Source organism: Epinephelus moara, chromosome 15, assembly GCF_006386435.1.
Source record: "Epinephelus moara isolate mb chromosome 15, YSFRI_EMoa_1.0, whole genome shotgun sequence".
NCBI classification, from domain to species: Eukaryota; Metazoa; Chordata; class Actinopteri; order Perciformes; family Serranidae; genus Epinephelus; species Epinephelus moara.
Genome location: NC_065520.1, coordinates 7,382,026 through 7,398,124, shown reverse-complemented (window position 1 = coordinate 7,398,124; position 16,099 = coordinate 7,382,026). Strand labels below are relative to the sequence as shown.

The 16,099-nt window shown below is 39.2% G+C and overlaps 1 protein-coding gene across 4 annotated transcripts in view; it reads left to right on the top strand.

The window, feature by feature from the left end:
• The window catches only part of dmd (dystrophin), a 353,683-nt gene that overhangs the window by 211,826 nt on the left and 125,758 nt on the right, over positions 1 to 16,099 (top strand). For all 4 annotated transcript variants that reach the window (XM_050063154.1, XM_050063152.1, XM_050063151.1 and 1 more), the window contains 2 exons: positions 2,496 to 2,688; positions 10,173 to 10,318. In XM_050063154.1, coding sequence (XP_049919111.1) covers positions 2,496 to 2,688; positions 10,173 to 10,318 — 339 coding nt within the window. The remainder of the gene's footprint in view (positions 1 to 2,495; positions 2,689 to 10,172; positions 10,319 to 16,099) is intronic.

Genomic DNA, 16,099 nt, shown 5'->3' with positions numbered 1-16,099 from the left:
GTTTTTGCCACAAACAGGCTCAGGTTGTTATTAGTGTCTGACAATATTATGGAAATAATCCCTGCAAAGATAGACCTTTTTGTTAAAGAATAAGATCCTTTTTGTTTAACCAGAAACAGCCCTAAAATTGCCTCTGTTGATTCCACTAGACTCCATTTAAATAAACACTAATTTTATTATCGTAAAACACACTTCATTTAAAGTCAACAGAAACAAATGAAAACTCACAAAAACTAGCTTGGTTCATCTTTCCACTGTTCTAACAATCACCAACCCTGCTTTGGTTAAAATAAGCCTTTAATTGACAAAGTTAGATGTCAAAATTTGCAGGTTCTACACCCAGTTACAGTAAATTACTCCTTATTTAGATGGAGTCTGGTGGGTTTGGTGATGGCAATTTCTGGTTAAACAAAAGGGATCTTACTCTTTAACAAAAATGCCTGTCTCTGTAGGGGTACTTTCCATAATGTTTTCTGATACTGATAATAACAATCTGAGCCTGTCAGTGGCAATAACAAGACCTTTTAGTGGATGTAAATTGACGGTGCACAAATGCCAAGGGGAGTTTCACCGCAGCCTCCATTCAGATGAGGCTCTATGTTCAGGCAAATGTGAGTTGTCTGATAAATGATGAACTAAATACACTGATCTAAAACAACATTGTGTTTAGCTCTGGTGAAGATTCATGATAATGGTAGTTTACAAATGATGGTACACAAAGAGCCCTGCAGCTCAATATTTTTAATCAGGCCTTCTCAGTCTATTCCTGCCAGTTTTACTGATACTGCCACTCTATGTCAGTGTTATCTGTCGCTGATAGCATTTTAACTCTACAAATGTCAGACAAGTTTAAGTGGTTAGGTGGGGTGGGATTGAAGTTTATGTCTGTATGTTTGTGGATTGAAATAAACAATAGTAAAAAGTTAGATAATGGTTTTAACAGTTTGTCTGCTCTACTTTGCTCTACCATTTTTGTATAACTCACCTGTTTAAATGTTATCAAGGCTTAAAGTAATGTAACTAACAGCGTGGCCACGTAATTGTAGCTGTCTCTATTTTTAGTGTGTTTCCAGTTCATGAAAGTAAGGTTTTGGTCGCTTAAAATAATCTTGTTCAGCGTTTGGTTGAACTTAAAGACCCTCTAGATCTCAGATAGTCTGTTTTTGCGGTAAGTACATTGTGTTTTAATGGTTTTAAGACTGTTTTTTGCTCACGAAAATTAGCACTAGCATTATCACAGTTAATTAAAGCCATAAATCCATTGTGCTAACCAAGCTAGCAACTGGCATATGGGTTAGCTCCACCCTGTCAATGAACTCAAGGCCTCAAAACGGGAGTCCGCAAACCAATCGGTGAGGTCAGTGGCTTTGTCCATTATTTTACACAGTATATTGTTTTAATACATATCAGCTGGAGGCATGATGGAATTTTCATCAGCTCATAGACCCCCTTAAAGCCGCCCAGTTTTTCCTAGTTGCTGCTTGTGGTATTGCAGCGTAAAAATCCACTGCAGCCCAAAAAGCTTGTTCCCCATAGACCACACTGTAAAGAGACATCTGTAAACTGTTGATAGAACACCTCGGACTGCAAACAAGGTCAGTAATAAATCTTTCCATTGTATAGCCAGGGTGGTTTTATATTCGTGAAACTTTACTCAAGCTGAGTAAAGTGATTAAAGCAGGAACTTGCAGGCGGGGCCGATGGGAGAAACACTACTGCGCATATTCAGTAGGACCCATGCCACAGAAGTAAATCCAGAAGCTAGAAACCTTTTTTGGTATGTGTGTCAAGGGAGCAACTCCACTGGAGTGAACTGGCACCATCTTGGAGTATGGTATCTAGTTATTATTAAAATCTATGGTTTAATTAGGTAACAAGCTACAGCTAAAACAATCTGTCAGAGATAGTCACCATTTCAGCTGACAGTATCAGTGGTTGACTTCCAGAAATGATTTTTGTCTTGCTTTAGACCCACTGGTTTGACATCAAATCATGATTCTAACTTACACTTTGTCTTTTTAATGTGGTGCTTGCTCAACACAAACCAAATGTTAAAAAGTATAGAAAAAATCATTCAGCCACGCTCTGGTCTTCAATCCTCCTCCTGTGATGACAAAGTAGTGATTTCTTCCTACAGTCGAGGAGGGAAAGTTTCACATTTCGGTTTTGCTGAGCTGGTCCAATTTCCTGCTTGGCTTCATATTCATTAACAGTTGAGAGTGTATTTAAACATTTCTGTAAAATACAACTGATTAAGCAAAAGGCAAATGGAGTGGAGCTTTAAAAATGAAAACACAATACTTTTCCTCAGATCAGTTTTTATTGAATTAGAATGGAGGGTAATACTTTCTATGAAGGTCACGTCTATAATGCATTACGAGTCTGAGTTCTGGGTTATGCAGCACATTATGACTACTATAACTCTAGCCAATTATGAAGGCACATAGAAAACAGTCTTCCATAATGTGACTGTTTTCTGAATCTTGTCCGAACAGGAGGAGGTCGCTCGCTTGGCCTCCTTGCAGCCTCAAGTGGACCTGCTGGAGAAGCAGCTGAAGGCTCTGAAGGAGGAGAAGGAAGGAGAGGAGGACCCTTCAGCCTTCCTGGACGCCGACATCAATGCCTTCAAAGAGCACTACCACAAAGTCCTGGAGGATCTGAGGGCCAGAGAGAGGCAGTTACAACTGGGTGAGAGACGAGAGATGGTGATTCACCGTAAAAAACCTAATGCCAGCAATGCATTTTGTGCAGAGTTGAACTTTTTTACTACACCTCCTGGCCCCTGCTTTTGTCCCTTCTATTTCAGAACTTAGTAGCTAAGTGCTGCAGTCTTTAAAGCCTGAGGATTTTCCATTTTTCAAAACACAGGTCTTATTTTTGGACACCATTTTTATCCTTTATGGCACTACACTTGACTGTTGACATATGGTGAATCACCCACCACCAAAACATGAATGTGAAAGCTTTTAAAACAGCAAAACTTTGCTGTAAAATAATGAATTTCAAAAGAATCACTACAATTGCTCAGATGAGCAAGCCTTCTTCATAGTGTTCAACTTTGAGGGAATGAGGAGCCAGAGTCCAAAATGGTGGAAGCAATCATAGATTATCAGCTGTGTTTAAACATCCCGTCCTATTTAAACTGCTCCACAACAGAGGCATGTTTGCAGACATATAAATAGTAAATAAAACATTTACAGGCAGAACAATATGTTGTGCTAAAGAAAAAGTCTTCTTGGTACCTTGGCTCTGACGTTTGCTGGTGTTTGCTGGGATCATAGCTGAACTTACCAATGTTTACAAGTCTTTAGAAAGAAGGTATTTTAAGGTGGTGCACAACTGTCAGACTTCAATAGTCAAAATATCCTTCATTGAAATGTAATCATTGTCAAGATGATTATCCAGCAACCCAAAATCAAACAATAAAGTAATATTCCCTCACAATTTAGTGAGGTTTCTTGATTTATATGGGACACGGGTAACGTGTTTTACACTTCCTGTGAATACAATATAACAAGCTAGCCGTCACTTGCATTCCTGTGATCACACCAGCTGCTGCTTAAGTTGGAGACAGACACAGGCAGAGCAGAGCCGACGTTGTAACATCACTTGCAAAGCAACACACTTGTGCCAGTCCTCGCTTAATCCTGTTGTTATGATTTTAAAAATCACATCAAAATAGTGCGGGGCATATTTGCAAGTTGCATTGGTACACATAGTTATAAATGCCCTGATCATGATTTTGGCTGACTTGCTGTAGCATATTCCTGTCTGGCTAGCATGTTAGCCTTTAGCTCGACAGCTACAGTGGTTTACCAGCTGGCCTTTTAGTCGCTACATCACTAAGCCTATAGTACCACCCGCCACCCAGACACTGTCAGCCACATGTGGATACATGTGGTGAAGAAGCTAGACTGAAACCTAAAATACAATATAATTTAAAATCAGACTAGAATACAATAAAAACAGGCAATATTACCCAAGACAATTCAGCAGTGACTCCAGGCTATTTCAGTTGTTTTTCTCAATACAGCACAATCAGTCACTTCTGACTGATACATAAAGTTTAACAGCAAGTATTTAACTTTTGGAGGCAAATCCTTGGATCTTTGGATGACAAATGACAGTAGATTTGCAAATTGGCTGGCCTCGAGATGTTAAACAATAAACTTGAAGTAATGAGTTGTTTTCAAAATGGATATAAAAGTTCTCTGAAAAATCTGTAAAAGCCTGAGCACTTTATCAAACAAGCTGTTTCAGGTGTCACATAAAAACAAACTTTGCATTCCAAACAAAATTTGTTGTGCAGTTATTGACCGAGTTTAAATAGTGTTTCAGAAGATTGTAAGATAGCAAAACAAAGAAAGATTAGACGAAAAAATTAAAAAGACAGACTCCTTTCAACTTTAGTATTAAGTTTTCACAAGCGATGTGGTTCACCTTCAGAAAGTCGATGAAGTAGACACAGAACAGCCATTTTTAAACTCAAAGTGGCTCACATTGATCAATGATCTATGCTGTCTTGTCATTAATTGTAGCTGTTGGCTGCTGTTTCTGTATCGTATGGCTTGATGGGTCACTTCCTCACAATGCTGTAGACCCATTACAGGGCGCAACTGGGTAGTTTTTAATGATAATAATTTGGACATTTTAAGACAGCAATAAGAAAGAAATGACAAGAAAGAAGGAAGAAAGAGATGCAACAGTTTTTGGTTGGCTCAATCCCAATGCTAAGGGGCTGCCCCAAGGTTGCTTTTGTTCCCAGAATGAACATCTGGCTTTAATATCAGTTCCTATTAATACAAAAATGCCCAGATTGGCTTTAATCTCACTCCTGTAGATTGGCCAGGGAACTCCTCAGTTTAATTTTCATCTACTCATCATTTACTAGTGTGCACTCCTTATTTATACCTTGTTTTTTGGAGTCATGTACAAAGTACGAACTAGTACACAAAAACCTAAACCTAGCTGTCACAGGTGACCACTTAGAGGGCACACATATTCCATTCTACCAGTAAATAGTATTTTTGAAACGGAAACAGACCCACCTGAACTGGTGGATCTCCTATAATAAAAAAGTGCTGCTAATTTAGTTTTGGCTGACACTCAGTGGCCCTCTCATGACACCAGGACTTCTACTTCTTTTGGTTTTTCTGAGATTGATGTGGAGTTCCAGTTCTCAATCTTTGAAAAACCAACAGTATATTTTTAGTACTATTTGTTCCCAGGTCTGTGTAGGACTCTGGATTCAGCAATTTAGAGGACATAAGTGACTGTTCAGTTTCCCGCTGCAGAAAGTCAGCCTTGACAGCCGGCTGTAACCCACACACTGTATCAGACAGATTTAGAGTGGCAAATGTCTCTACCCACAACAGTAACAACCACCCAACGTTTAGTACATAAACAGCTGTGGTTGTTTGAAAACGGAACAAATGCATTGAGATCTGCAGCCTACAGCGACGTCGCACAGTGTGGGTAGATGCAAGAATGAATACAGTACTGTTTCCATATGATCTGCTCTCCAATTACCTCCACAAGGCATTAATGTACAGCACAGCATGGTGCATCGTAGACGGCTGTTTAATAAATTAATCTGCCAGGAAACATCACTCATTATGCTGTGCTTATATTACAGTCATTATTTTATTGCCTAGGCTGAGAATCAAAGTCAAAAATGCAAACATTTTTAAAACACTCGCTATAAAAAGCCTTTTTCAAGACGATACAATAGCACGGTAAGACTGCCTTTTATGACCTGGCTGCAACAAACATCCACCTCGTTGACGTATCCTCGGGGCAGAACACTGAATCTCTGTCAGCTCCGGTACTGAATTAATGCTCACACTGACCGCTGACGTCTGTTAGAGAGGGCAAGACAAAAGAGAATTTCTATTTTGAGATCTGTCAGGAATCACATTATTCGATTTTACGCTGACATCAAACACATATTTAAATGCTGGGCCAAAGTCCTGATGTACCTGACATTTTTATATGCCTCTGAGAAGCAACTAAATACATTCGTCGTGAGATCTAAATGCATGAAATGACAAGTGAAGATATTCACAGTGAAGGAAAAGCTTCAAGCCAGACTCCATGTTGACAACCCCCCAAAAAATATCTAATGGGTATTTGCAAATGGACACAATAACATAATGAAGCGTAGATTTCCTGAGGAGAAACAATTCTGCCATTGGACGCACGCTTAGATGAAAATGCTCATTATCAACCAGAGCCTAACAGTAAGGATCGCCTGATGACCTGGGGGCAGTAAAAAGTTTGGTCGGGCCAGCAAATACAATCGGCCAGTTGCACGATCAGGCCAGTGTTCAAAAAAGTAAAAAGAATAAATAGATTTAAGTAATTTTTTAAACATTGCTTTGCAAACACATCTGTGCTACTCACCGAGACTTAGCACAGCTAGCTCGCTTCCCTGTGGTCGAAACAGCTGCCAGGAATTGGAATTCCCCCATATTCCAACCTTTATGGTATGCACTGAAATGGCCCAGGACACGTGTAACTTTGTCCACCTTTTAATGCAGTGGTTCGCCAACGGGTTCAGCGACTGGGGTGGCGAAAAGGCCTCGAAATATTTGACCCTTAAGGTCGGGTTAGAAGCAGAACATGTTTACTAAGACTGAGCAACCTTGAATGGAACAGAGTGACAAAAACAGAGTGATCTAAAACAAACATTGTGTGACATTGGGGCAGGAACAAGTTGTGATAAAAAAGAGTATATACAAAACACATTGAGATTAACTGGATTTAATTCACAGGAAGTATAAAAACAGGTAACTTGTGTCCCATATAAATGAAAAAAATTGACTCAATTATGTGGGAATTTACGTCATTCTTTGATTTTGTGATGCTAGAAACAAATCTTAACAATAACTACGAAGACTTTGTGTGACTAGCTAGCCTCACTTCACTGTCTGCCGGTGTTGTGTCGATGACTGTTTACCCATTGGTATTTATTTCCCCTACCGAAACCTGAACCAAACCTGAACCATATTCCCTCTCTAACCACCAAAGGGAGTGCTACACTTTAACAGGAAGAAACACTTTTCGACAGGGAAACAGACTTTGATACAACACAGGTGGTTGTAGCTAACAGAACAGTATGGAGAGAGATAGGAAGAGATGTGTTTTTAATGTCAATGGGTAAAACCTATGCATGTTTTCATTTCCAAAACAATGTAGCGGAGGTCTAACTTTTTTCCCCTTCCTCGTCTGCTGAAATATTTAGTTTCACTGGGAAATGCGTCAACAGAAGCTAAAGACGTTCTAGTTTGCAGTCAGAGGTGACCTGTCAACAGTTTACAGACACCTCTTTTATAATGGAGGTCTGTGGGGAAAATGCTTTTTGGAAGGTAATACTTTTCAAAATTAGGTTTTGATTTACCTCAGGTCCTCTGAGCACCTGCAGGGCTCTGACAGTTCCTCCTGGCTATCAGGTTTTGCAGTAAAGTTTCAAGCGATCTACGTTCTCAAGTCAAATGAAAATGTCATTCAAAGGTTCTAATTTTAAGAGATGTGGGTGTCATCTTGACACTACATACGCTCACATCACATCACGAGGCCAATTTCAGAGCTGGTTTATAAGACGAGTGACTCATGTGTAAACAGTTAGTCAGTGCTCACCTGGTTAGACCTTTTCACCTGTCGTCATGGTAAGCAGCTAGTGACAGTGAGTCATTTAGTTAAATTTGTAGTGCTCCTCTCTCTGTGCATGTGTGTGTTAAGATGCTCTCTGTGACAGTGAGACTTAATGAGATAGAAAAAGAAGCTGAAAGCTGCGGCCATCAAGACAAGAAAAGCTAAATCAGACAGACGCTGAAACAAAATGAGAGCAGATAGCTATTTATATCAGTGGGGTAGAGACCAATGGAAAGAATATAGCTACTGAGAAAATGACACTGACATTGAGAGAGGAAGATGTAGAGGGTGGGACAAAAGACAGAGAGAGAAGAAAAGATGCTGACAGCCAACCAGACAAACTATACTTTTTTACTCACTCAGACAGCCTCTTCCATCGTGCCACACACTGCGCTTTTCTCGCCCACGCCAGGGGTGAGATTACCAACATACACATGAACTGGGTAAAGGACACACAGACAGATTACTGTGCTGAATTCAAGTGCAGTTGAGAGCATATAGAAAAGATTTTTTCGAAAAGATGCAGCACTTATTTAAATGAGACATTTTCCTTTTGTGGCATCCTCTCTCTCTGCCTCGGAAGTCAGATCAGGTCAGGTCAGCACATTTCTCGAAGTCACTTCAGATCAAATCAGAGTACCTTTATTGGAACGAATTCAAAGGTTACGAGGTGAGGTTAGTACATCATAAAATATGAAAGTCATAAATTGCTGTAAATGTAAGAGTTGAAAGTATTCAAAATAAGGACAACACTGCACATGTGGAACATTTAGATATAGAAATATCTGATTTCCAGATATTTCATGAGGGATGTTAAATATAAGGGCCCAGACACGACAAAGCAACATCAAAGAACTACTGGCAACGAAGGCCCACAGTTGCATCACCTCATGTCGTCTGTGTCTCGGCACGTCGGCAAAGTTGCACGTAAACACACAAAAAAGACATCAGCCAGTGGCCAACTCGCTTGCATGTTCTGCATTTGCATGAGAGTAAATAATTCTCCGTACCAGCAGGCAGCAGTCGTCTGTATTCGTCATTCGAAAGTAAAACTAGAAGACCCAAAGGCCGAACTCAAGGTGCTAATTAGCCAGGCAGCACATAAACAACACAACAAGATGTTGAAAGAACAAAATTTATTCACTGTGTGCAAGTGAACACTAACACAAACAATTAGGAACCATTTCTGCTAAAGAGCTCAGTGACTAAAGAAATAATCTTACCTAATATAACAAGTTTGTTTCAATCTCACGCCCTCTTGACTCTAGTTGCTTATTTGCTTTCTTCACTTCCTCTGCTCTTCACGTGTACTGAGCTGAACTGCCAAGCAGAAGGATTTCCTTTAGCGCTAGGCTCCGCCAGCTCCAACACTGATTCAGCATGATTCAGCAATAGCCAACAAGGGCGGACTGGTGCCAACAGTGCAGTACACACCGCAAAAAATGAAGTAACGCCCACCAACGGCCCTACTTTGACCAATGGCCGACCATTGGCTTCATGTGTCGGGGCCCTGGCATGTAATATCATTTTTCACATGAATAACTTCACTCAAATAATAATAATACTAGATTTTATTTACAATGCACTTTTCTTAACAAAACTTACAAAGGACGTTACTGACTAGAACCAAATCAATATAACCACAATAAAATAATCTACAGCAGTGGTGGAGGAAGTATTCAGTTCCTGTACTTAAGTAAAAGTACTATACCACACTCTGTTATATCTGTTTATCAAAATAGCTATCAAATGGCTAATTGATTAATCAAGTAATTGTTTTAGCTGCACTTGTATTTACTGTTGGGACAGTTAATTTATAAGAAAACACCTTAAAAAAAATCTTAATTTGTATCTTCTCAGATAAATGTAGTGAAGTAAAAAGTACAACACTTGCCTCTGAAATCTAGTGGAGTAAAGTACAAATACCTCAAATTTGTACTTAGTAAATGAACTTAGTTACATTCCACCACTGGTCTACAGCCACACCGTTAATGGCTGTACTTGCCCTAACATCAGTATGCTGAAATGTGCAGCATACCAGGGTCAGTGGGCATTATTGAAACTCATAGCTGTATGTTCTCAGCATAAACATTTGATGTTCCTCAATGGTGTTTAATAATTTCACCCAGAATAAGCATATATAGGGAAAATAAAATAGGACCCAAAATTGACCCATGAGGCACCCCAAACCTGATTATGGCCAAGGAAGAGAGATGATTGTGTTTGGAAGCACAGAACCAGTTCAGGACAAAGCCAGTAAGTCCAGCCCAGCAACTCAGCCTGTCAGTTAAAACTGAAATAGAGTGCATCCTAGCAAAAGATGGATTTTGTTCTTTTTAATTGTACACAAAGGTAGAACAAAAGAAAATATGTATTCAGGATGGTATTTGTCCACATGTTTGGATGCTCAATTAAAAGGTATAAATCAGTTTTTATAAGTCTCTGCAGTTTGCAGCGCCACATCAGCACTGATAGCCTGACTGCCTCACTGACATATATCTCTCTCTGTCTGTCTCTAGTTTTAGAGAGCTTGCCCCCGGCTCGTTATAAGGAAACCATATCAACACTGTTGGCATGGTTACAACAGTGCGAGGCCAAGCTGGCTGTCCCATCCACGGCCGTTACAGAATATCCTATCATGGAGCAGAGACTGAAGGACGTTCAGGTAAATACACACACACACTTAGGTCTGCAGATGAGTGATACATTTCTTTTTATTATCCAATCTCTATAATATAATATAATCTCATCTCTGTAATAATCTCTATAATATCTATAGCGTGGCACTTTGTAGATTTAGATGCACACAGTTAATTAATAAAACTGAGAAATGCTTCCACACATCAGTTCAGTTTTCTCTACCCTTTCATACCTTTCTTGCTTTGGTTTCTTACACTTTCACCGAAGCTTCAGCCACTTTCACCGGTTACATGCCACCTGACCAGCCACCTTTAGATCTTTGACTTTGATTTCAACTTGTACAGTAACTACTGCCGTCACTGCTCACATAACAACTGACCTGTGGTGCTTTTTATTAGTGTAGATTGTTTCTGTGTGAGTTGCAGTGTGTTAGAGATATTGGCTGTAGAGATGTCTGCCTTCTCTCCAGTATAATGGAACTAGATGGCACTCAGCTTATGGTGCTAAAAAAATACATTTGAAAGCTCAACAGCAACGTCTCTTTCCGGAGATCATGACCTGGTTACTCAAGATAATCCACAGACCTTGTTGGGAGCAGTTTTATGTAGGAACTATTTTCTTTCTATGTAGCTATATTCGCCAACCTTACACTGCCCAGAAGGAAGTGTACATTTACTGCTAGTTCATGTAGCACTGCTGAGCTACCTAACGTTACAGCTCAGCCAAGGAGGTTGCCATTAATGTTTATGTCTCGCACCGTCGCGAGCAAGAGCCTCTCGTCCATGAGTAGATGCACGCGTGATGATACGGTTGGCAGGTGTAGTTCAGTTCAATAGTTCCTACATGAAACTGCTCACAACAAGGTCTGTGGATTATCTTCAGTAACCAGGTCATGATCTCCGGAAAGTGACATTGCTGTTGAGTTTTTCAAATGTATTTTTCTGGCACTTTGAGCACCACAAGCTGAGTACCATTTACTTCCATTATACTCAAGAGAAGACAGTAAGCTCTACAGTTGATATCTCCAACATTCAGCAACTCACACAAAAACAATCTAGACTGATAAACAGCACTACAGGTAAGAGGAAAAATATATATTTTTGATTTTGGGGTGAACTGTCCCTTTAACGTATCAGGGCTTGAATCATGTAGTATGGTGTAATGTTAGAGGTTGGTATAATAGCACCTCACATCTGGTATGAATCAGAGGTAATTATGCTGTTAAGTGGGTATACTCTAATCCCATCATCCACTAGGAGTCAACAGTGATTCAGCTGATAGGTGGATTTGCTCTGTATCATTCTGTGTGCTCTTGACAACGCTGCTGCTCAGATCTATTTACAAATTCCCATAAAGTGCCAAAATGGTGCTGGCTCTCTAATCCTGTGGGGCTGTATAACACTGTAATCAGTTTTTACTGCGCGTAGTAAAGTTATATGGCCACTGGCGATGCCAAACTGCCAAAGCAGCACTCTTTTAAAGGATGCTTCTCTGCTGCTCTTTGAGGTAGCAGGCAGAGGATAAAGAAGGGAGAGAAAACAGATGACATGCCCCATTAACCAAGAGTCTGATTCATACCCACAACCTACTGAGTAAATTGCATGCATCTGATACACTAGGACATCCCCAAATCACCATTGTAAACATAAAACCCTTGTAGAACGAATCATTAAGGCAGCTGGAGTGTCCTTTTAAAAAGGAGAGGTCGTTTTAAACTAAGTTTGCTTGAAATGTAACCCAGTATTAATAGCAAAGGAGTCTTTTTAGGTGGCACAATACAGTGTACAGATATTATCCTAAGTTCTGTTTGTAATATTATTATACTTATTACAAATAATATTATAATTATACTTCTGGGGTGGACTTCCCCTTTTAGTGCTCCCCTCACCTGGCATTATACGTTTCTGCAAACTACAGATACATTACATTTGCATATTATTTTATGCAAATGTAATGAAACTTAACGTGTCAGCGATGTTGTTGTTCAGATAGAGCACAAAAACTACTCGGTTATAGTTAGTAAAAGATAACATTTTGGCTTAAAATACCAGGTTTTGGTCTCACAATACAGTCAGAAATGAAGCAATGTCTCCAAAAACATTTTCTGCTTTTTAATCACTATATACCCCCTTCAAAAACAGCAATGGGGTGCTATAAAACACCCATGTTTGGTGCCTTTAAACTGCTGGAAACACAGCAATGGCTCACAAAATCACTACTGGTTTTGTTGTTTGCTGGTCTCAAATAGTGGTCTGCAGTGATCTGCACCTTGGCAGGCGTTTCACTGAGGTTACATGCCATCCCCTCCACTTCCCGATTACAATGTCAGTTTATATACACTTTAAAAACACTGACATGATAGATATAAAACGTAAAAATGTAATGTATTTGTGGTTTGTTCTGGCGACTGGGCTGCCCTGCCTGTGTGACCCAGGCTGTTGGCCAGGCTTGTTTTGGAAACTACAAAATTGTAACCCCACTGATCCATCTCGCCTCCATCTCCCAATACAACTTTGATTCTTTATTTTTTCTTCCTTTTACCCATTTATTTATTCACACCCTCACACACACACATACATACGTATATGCAAACAAACATACTTACCCCAACCAAACACACAACATAGACCACCTCACTTGAAGATACTCCACCCATGTAGGTAGTGAAAGAGTTGTTGCATCTGTTGTTTTCTCCACATGTGGTTGTGGTGTTCTTGCTGGATGTTGTTGCTGTTTTAATGAAAGCTCAGTTTGGGTAGCCACAAGCTTTTAAGGGTTTGCTGGAGGTGTTTGTGCTCCATTTCTTTCAACTAAGTACATGTACCGGAAGTGTAGACGCTTTCAGGAGAACAACAGAACCCTCATTATAGTCATTATGTCATGCAAATGTTTGATTTTCTTGTTTTATTTGGCATCATTTTTACCTTAAGTGTAAATTCAGTAGTTCATTTTTCAACTTAACTGATATCTCATTGGTTTAATGTTTGATCAGCCCCTCTCTAAATTATGTTCTGGTCCTGTTTTAAGAGTGAATTACCAAATCAAGATGCTGCGCAGGATCAGAATAATAATCCGGTTTATTGCTAAGTAAGTTTTCACATACAAGTAACACACATAGTGCAGAAACAGACATAAAAGGAAAATGATAATAAAGACATGAAAAGATACTATGAAATAGGAACTGTATGTCTGAATAAAAATGAAAGAGTAGTGCCATTTTTAGAAGTTGTAGTTTGGGCAGCAATGTGCATTGTCCAAGGACTGAACTGAGGCCCATAGTACAAAGTTAAAATTACATTACAAAGTATAAAAGTATAAAAAGAATGTGCAGTTCACATCACAGTATTTTGTAAAATGTAAATAAAATACAATCATAAGATCCTCTTTCATCAGACTTTAAAGCTATCATTATACAAACAGTATACATTCACACCTTGCACCATATTTGCTGTCCTGTATCCTTAACAGCAGTCTTCATTGAAAGCAGCAGCTCCATCAGCAAGCTAAACTGCACATTCAGAAGCCTAAAAACAAGCAGATAGAATTTCAATTTCAGTGAAAATCGTCGATTTCCTGAAGCCAGACTCGCATCTGCATTAACATGCAGAGAGCAGGCCAGAGCCAGTCTGCTATTGGTGTGTGTTTGTCTACAACTCTGCAATTATGAGAGGCGGGTGAGCAAAATCCCAGTGGAGCAAATCAGTGTCTCTGTTTATCACAATATCTACCTACAGATACACACACACACACACACACACAGAGCGCCAGTGCAGTTTGTGTCAGTATGCATACAATACGGAGGTGAGTACATACGCATACACATTTTCCATTGTGTCAGTTTTAATCCGTAATTCCAGTCAAAATCATACAAGGTCGTTTTTTTATGACTCATGTTGTTTTAAAAGTGTTTATTTCTATCTTTGACTAAAGTCAAGGTTATACAATAGGGGAAAAAGTGTGTGTGTGTGTGTGTGTGTGTGTGTGTGTGTGTGTGTGTGTGTGTGTGTGTGTGTGTGTGTGTGTGAGCGCACCCTCTTTAAACTTGATAATGGTCTTGTAGCATAGCAGGGAGATCAAGCCTTGTAGCCTGAGATTAATTAAAGTTGATTGTAGATAATAATTAAGAATTCATTCTGCATACTGATAAGCTGTCATTAATTTCCAGCACAAGTCTTTCCCCTCTCGTCACTCAAAGAGACTTCCGCGTGTGTGTGCACGTATGTGTGGTTGGAAACATCTCCTTTACCCAGGTGACGGTAGCATGTTTCTCTCCACTTACTTTGTTCATTAAAGTAATGAGCGCTCCTGTCGGATGGGAACTTGGTTTGAATCCTGACCTAGTGTTAGGAAAACAGAACTCTAGCAGATATTAAAACAGCCCTGATTGGTTGAAGCACATGACAGATGATTATTAATATCATCAACAGCAGCTGGGAGAAGTTATTAAAGAGCTGATTGCAGCATTCAATCACTGCTTATTATTTTGGTGTTATTACATTGTGTGATTGATTTGTGACTTTGTAGTAGTGATGTAGTGAGAAGTGAGTAGGGGTTGATTGTATGGATAATTGATTGAAGACTGCAGTTTCGAGAGTCACATTCTCCCAGTTAAACCGTCATTTAGATTGGATTGTCAGTGTTGGCGAAGCTATTTTGAAAGTATACCTTTGCAAGCTACTAATTACTTTACGCTGGAAGAAGGTGAACTTCAACAAAGCTGCCCTCAGGATAAAATATAGTTTGGTCAACCAGCTACTTCGAGAAAGTAGCTCAAACTACTTTGTAAAAAAATTATCATATTGACAATTTACATGAGATTTGAAATTATAACAAAATATAGTACAGAAAAGTCACATGCCAGCAAAAAAGCGCAGTTAAATGCAAAAAGTGCCCACTTATTCACAGGTCATACGAAAAGTTAACCAAGAACCACTTTGGAAATACGTGTTTTTAGCAATGCTTTTAAGGGCTGTCCTCTGGGACTTTGTGTCATGATACTCTTTTGAGTTGTTGTGCTTTTAAATTCCTAATAAAAATAATAGAAAAAAGGGAAAGAAAAGAAAATACCCCACTACTCATGACAGAATGCTCAACTTTAGATGTGTCTTCCTGCGCTCCGTATAAGATTGTCTGTAGTTTCAGTAATTTACTATACAAAAAAAATGCAAAAAAGTAATTTATCTTCTTGAATCACCATGCAAATACAAATGTAGTAGAACTATTAGCAAACTACTGCAACATGTTGTTTCAGCAGTGACCAACATATATTAAAAAGGTGGCTAACTCAGTAGAGACTGTCCTCTCAAGAGAAACAACAGCACTGGTCATTTGCTAAAATGATTGAAATAACTCATGTTTGCTTAAAGAAGGCCATATGTGGCAGTAAGAATTATGAATGTTGTCAAGCGTGACGTTGTAGCATTCTGAAGAACTCTTAGGTAGGACAGTGTGGTACAGTTGGACGATATGGATAAAATCAGATATCACAATATATTTTATCAAATAGCACAATAACGATATTGTAGGGCTGACTCTTGGTACTTTCACCAAATATTTTAACATTGAGATTTTTGATACATTAAATAATCAACAGTAACATTGCTAGAATGACTGAGTGGGTAAAGCCAAATAATTGAACAGCTATAACAGTCTGATAAGTTTAGAAAATTACATCACTTTACTGTAATGCAGCCTTTAAAGCCAGGAAAACACAATATCTAGTCTCAGACAATATCTAGTCTCATACCACGATATAGTATCACACCACAATAGGGCTGGGGAATATATCCCAAGCCTTGTTGTTGTG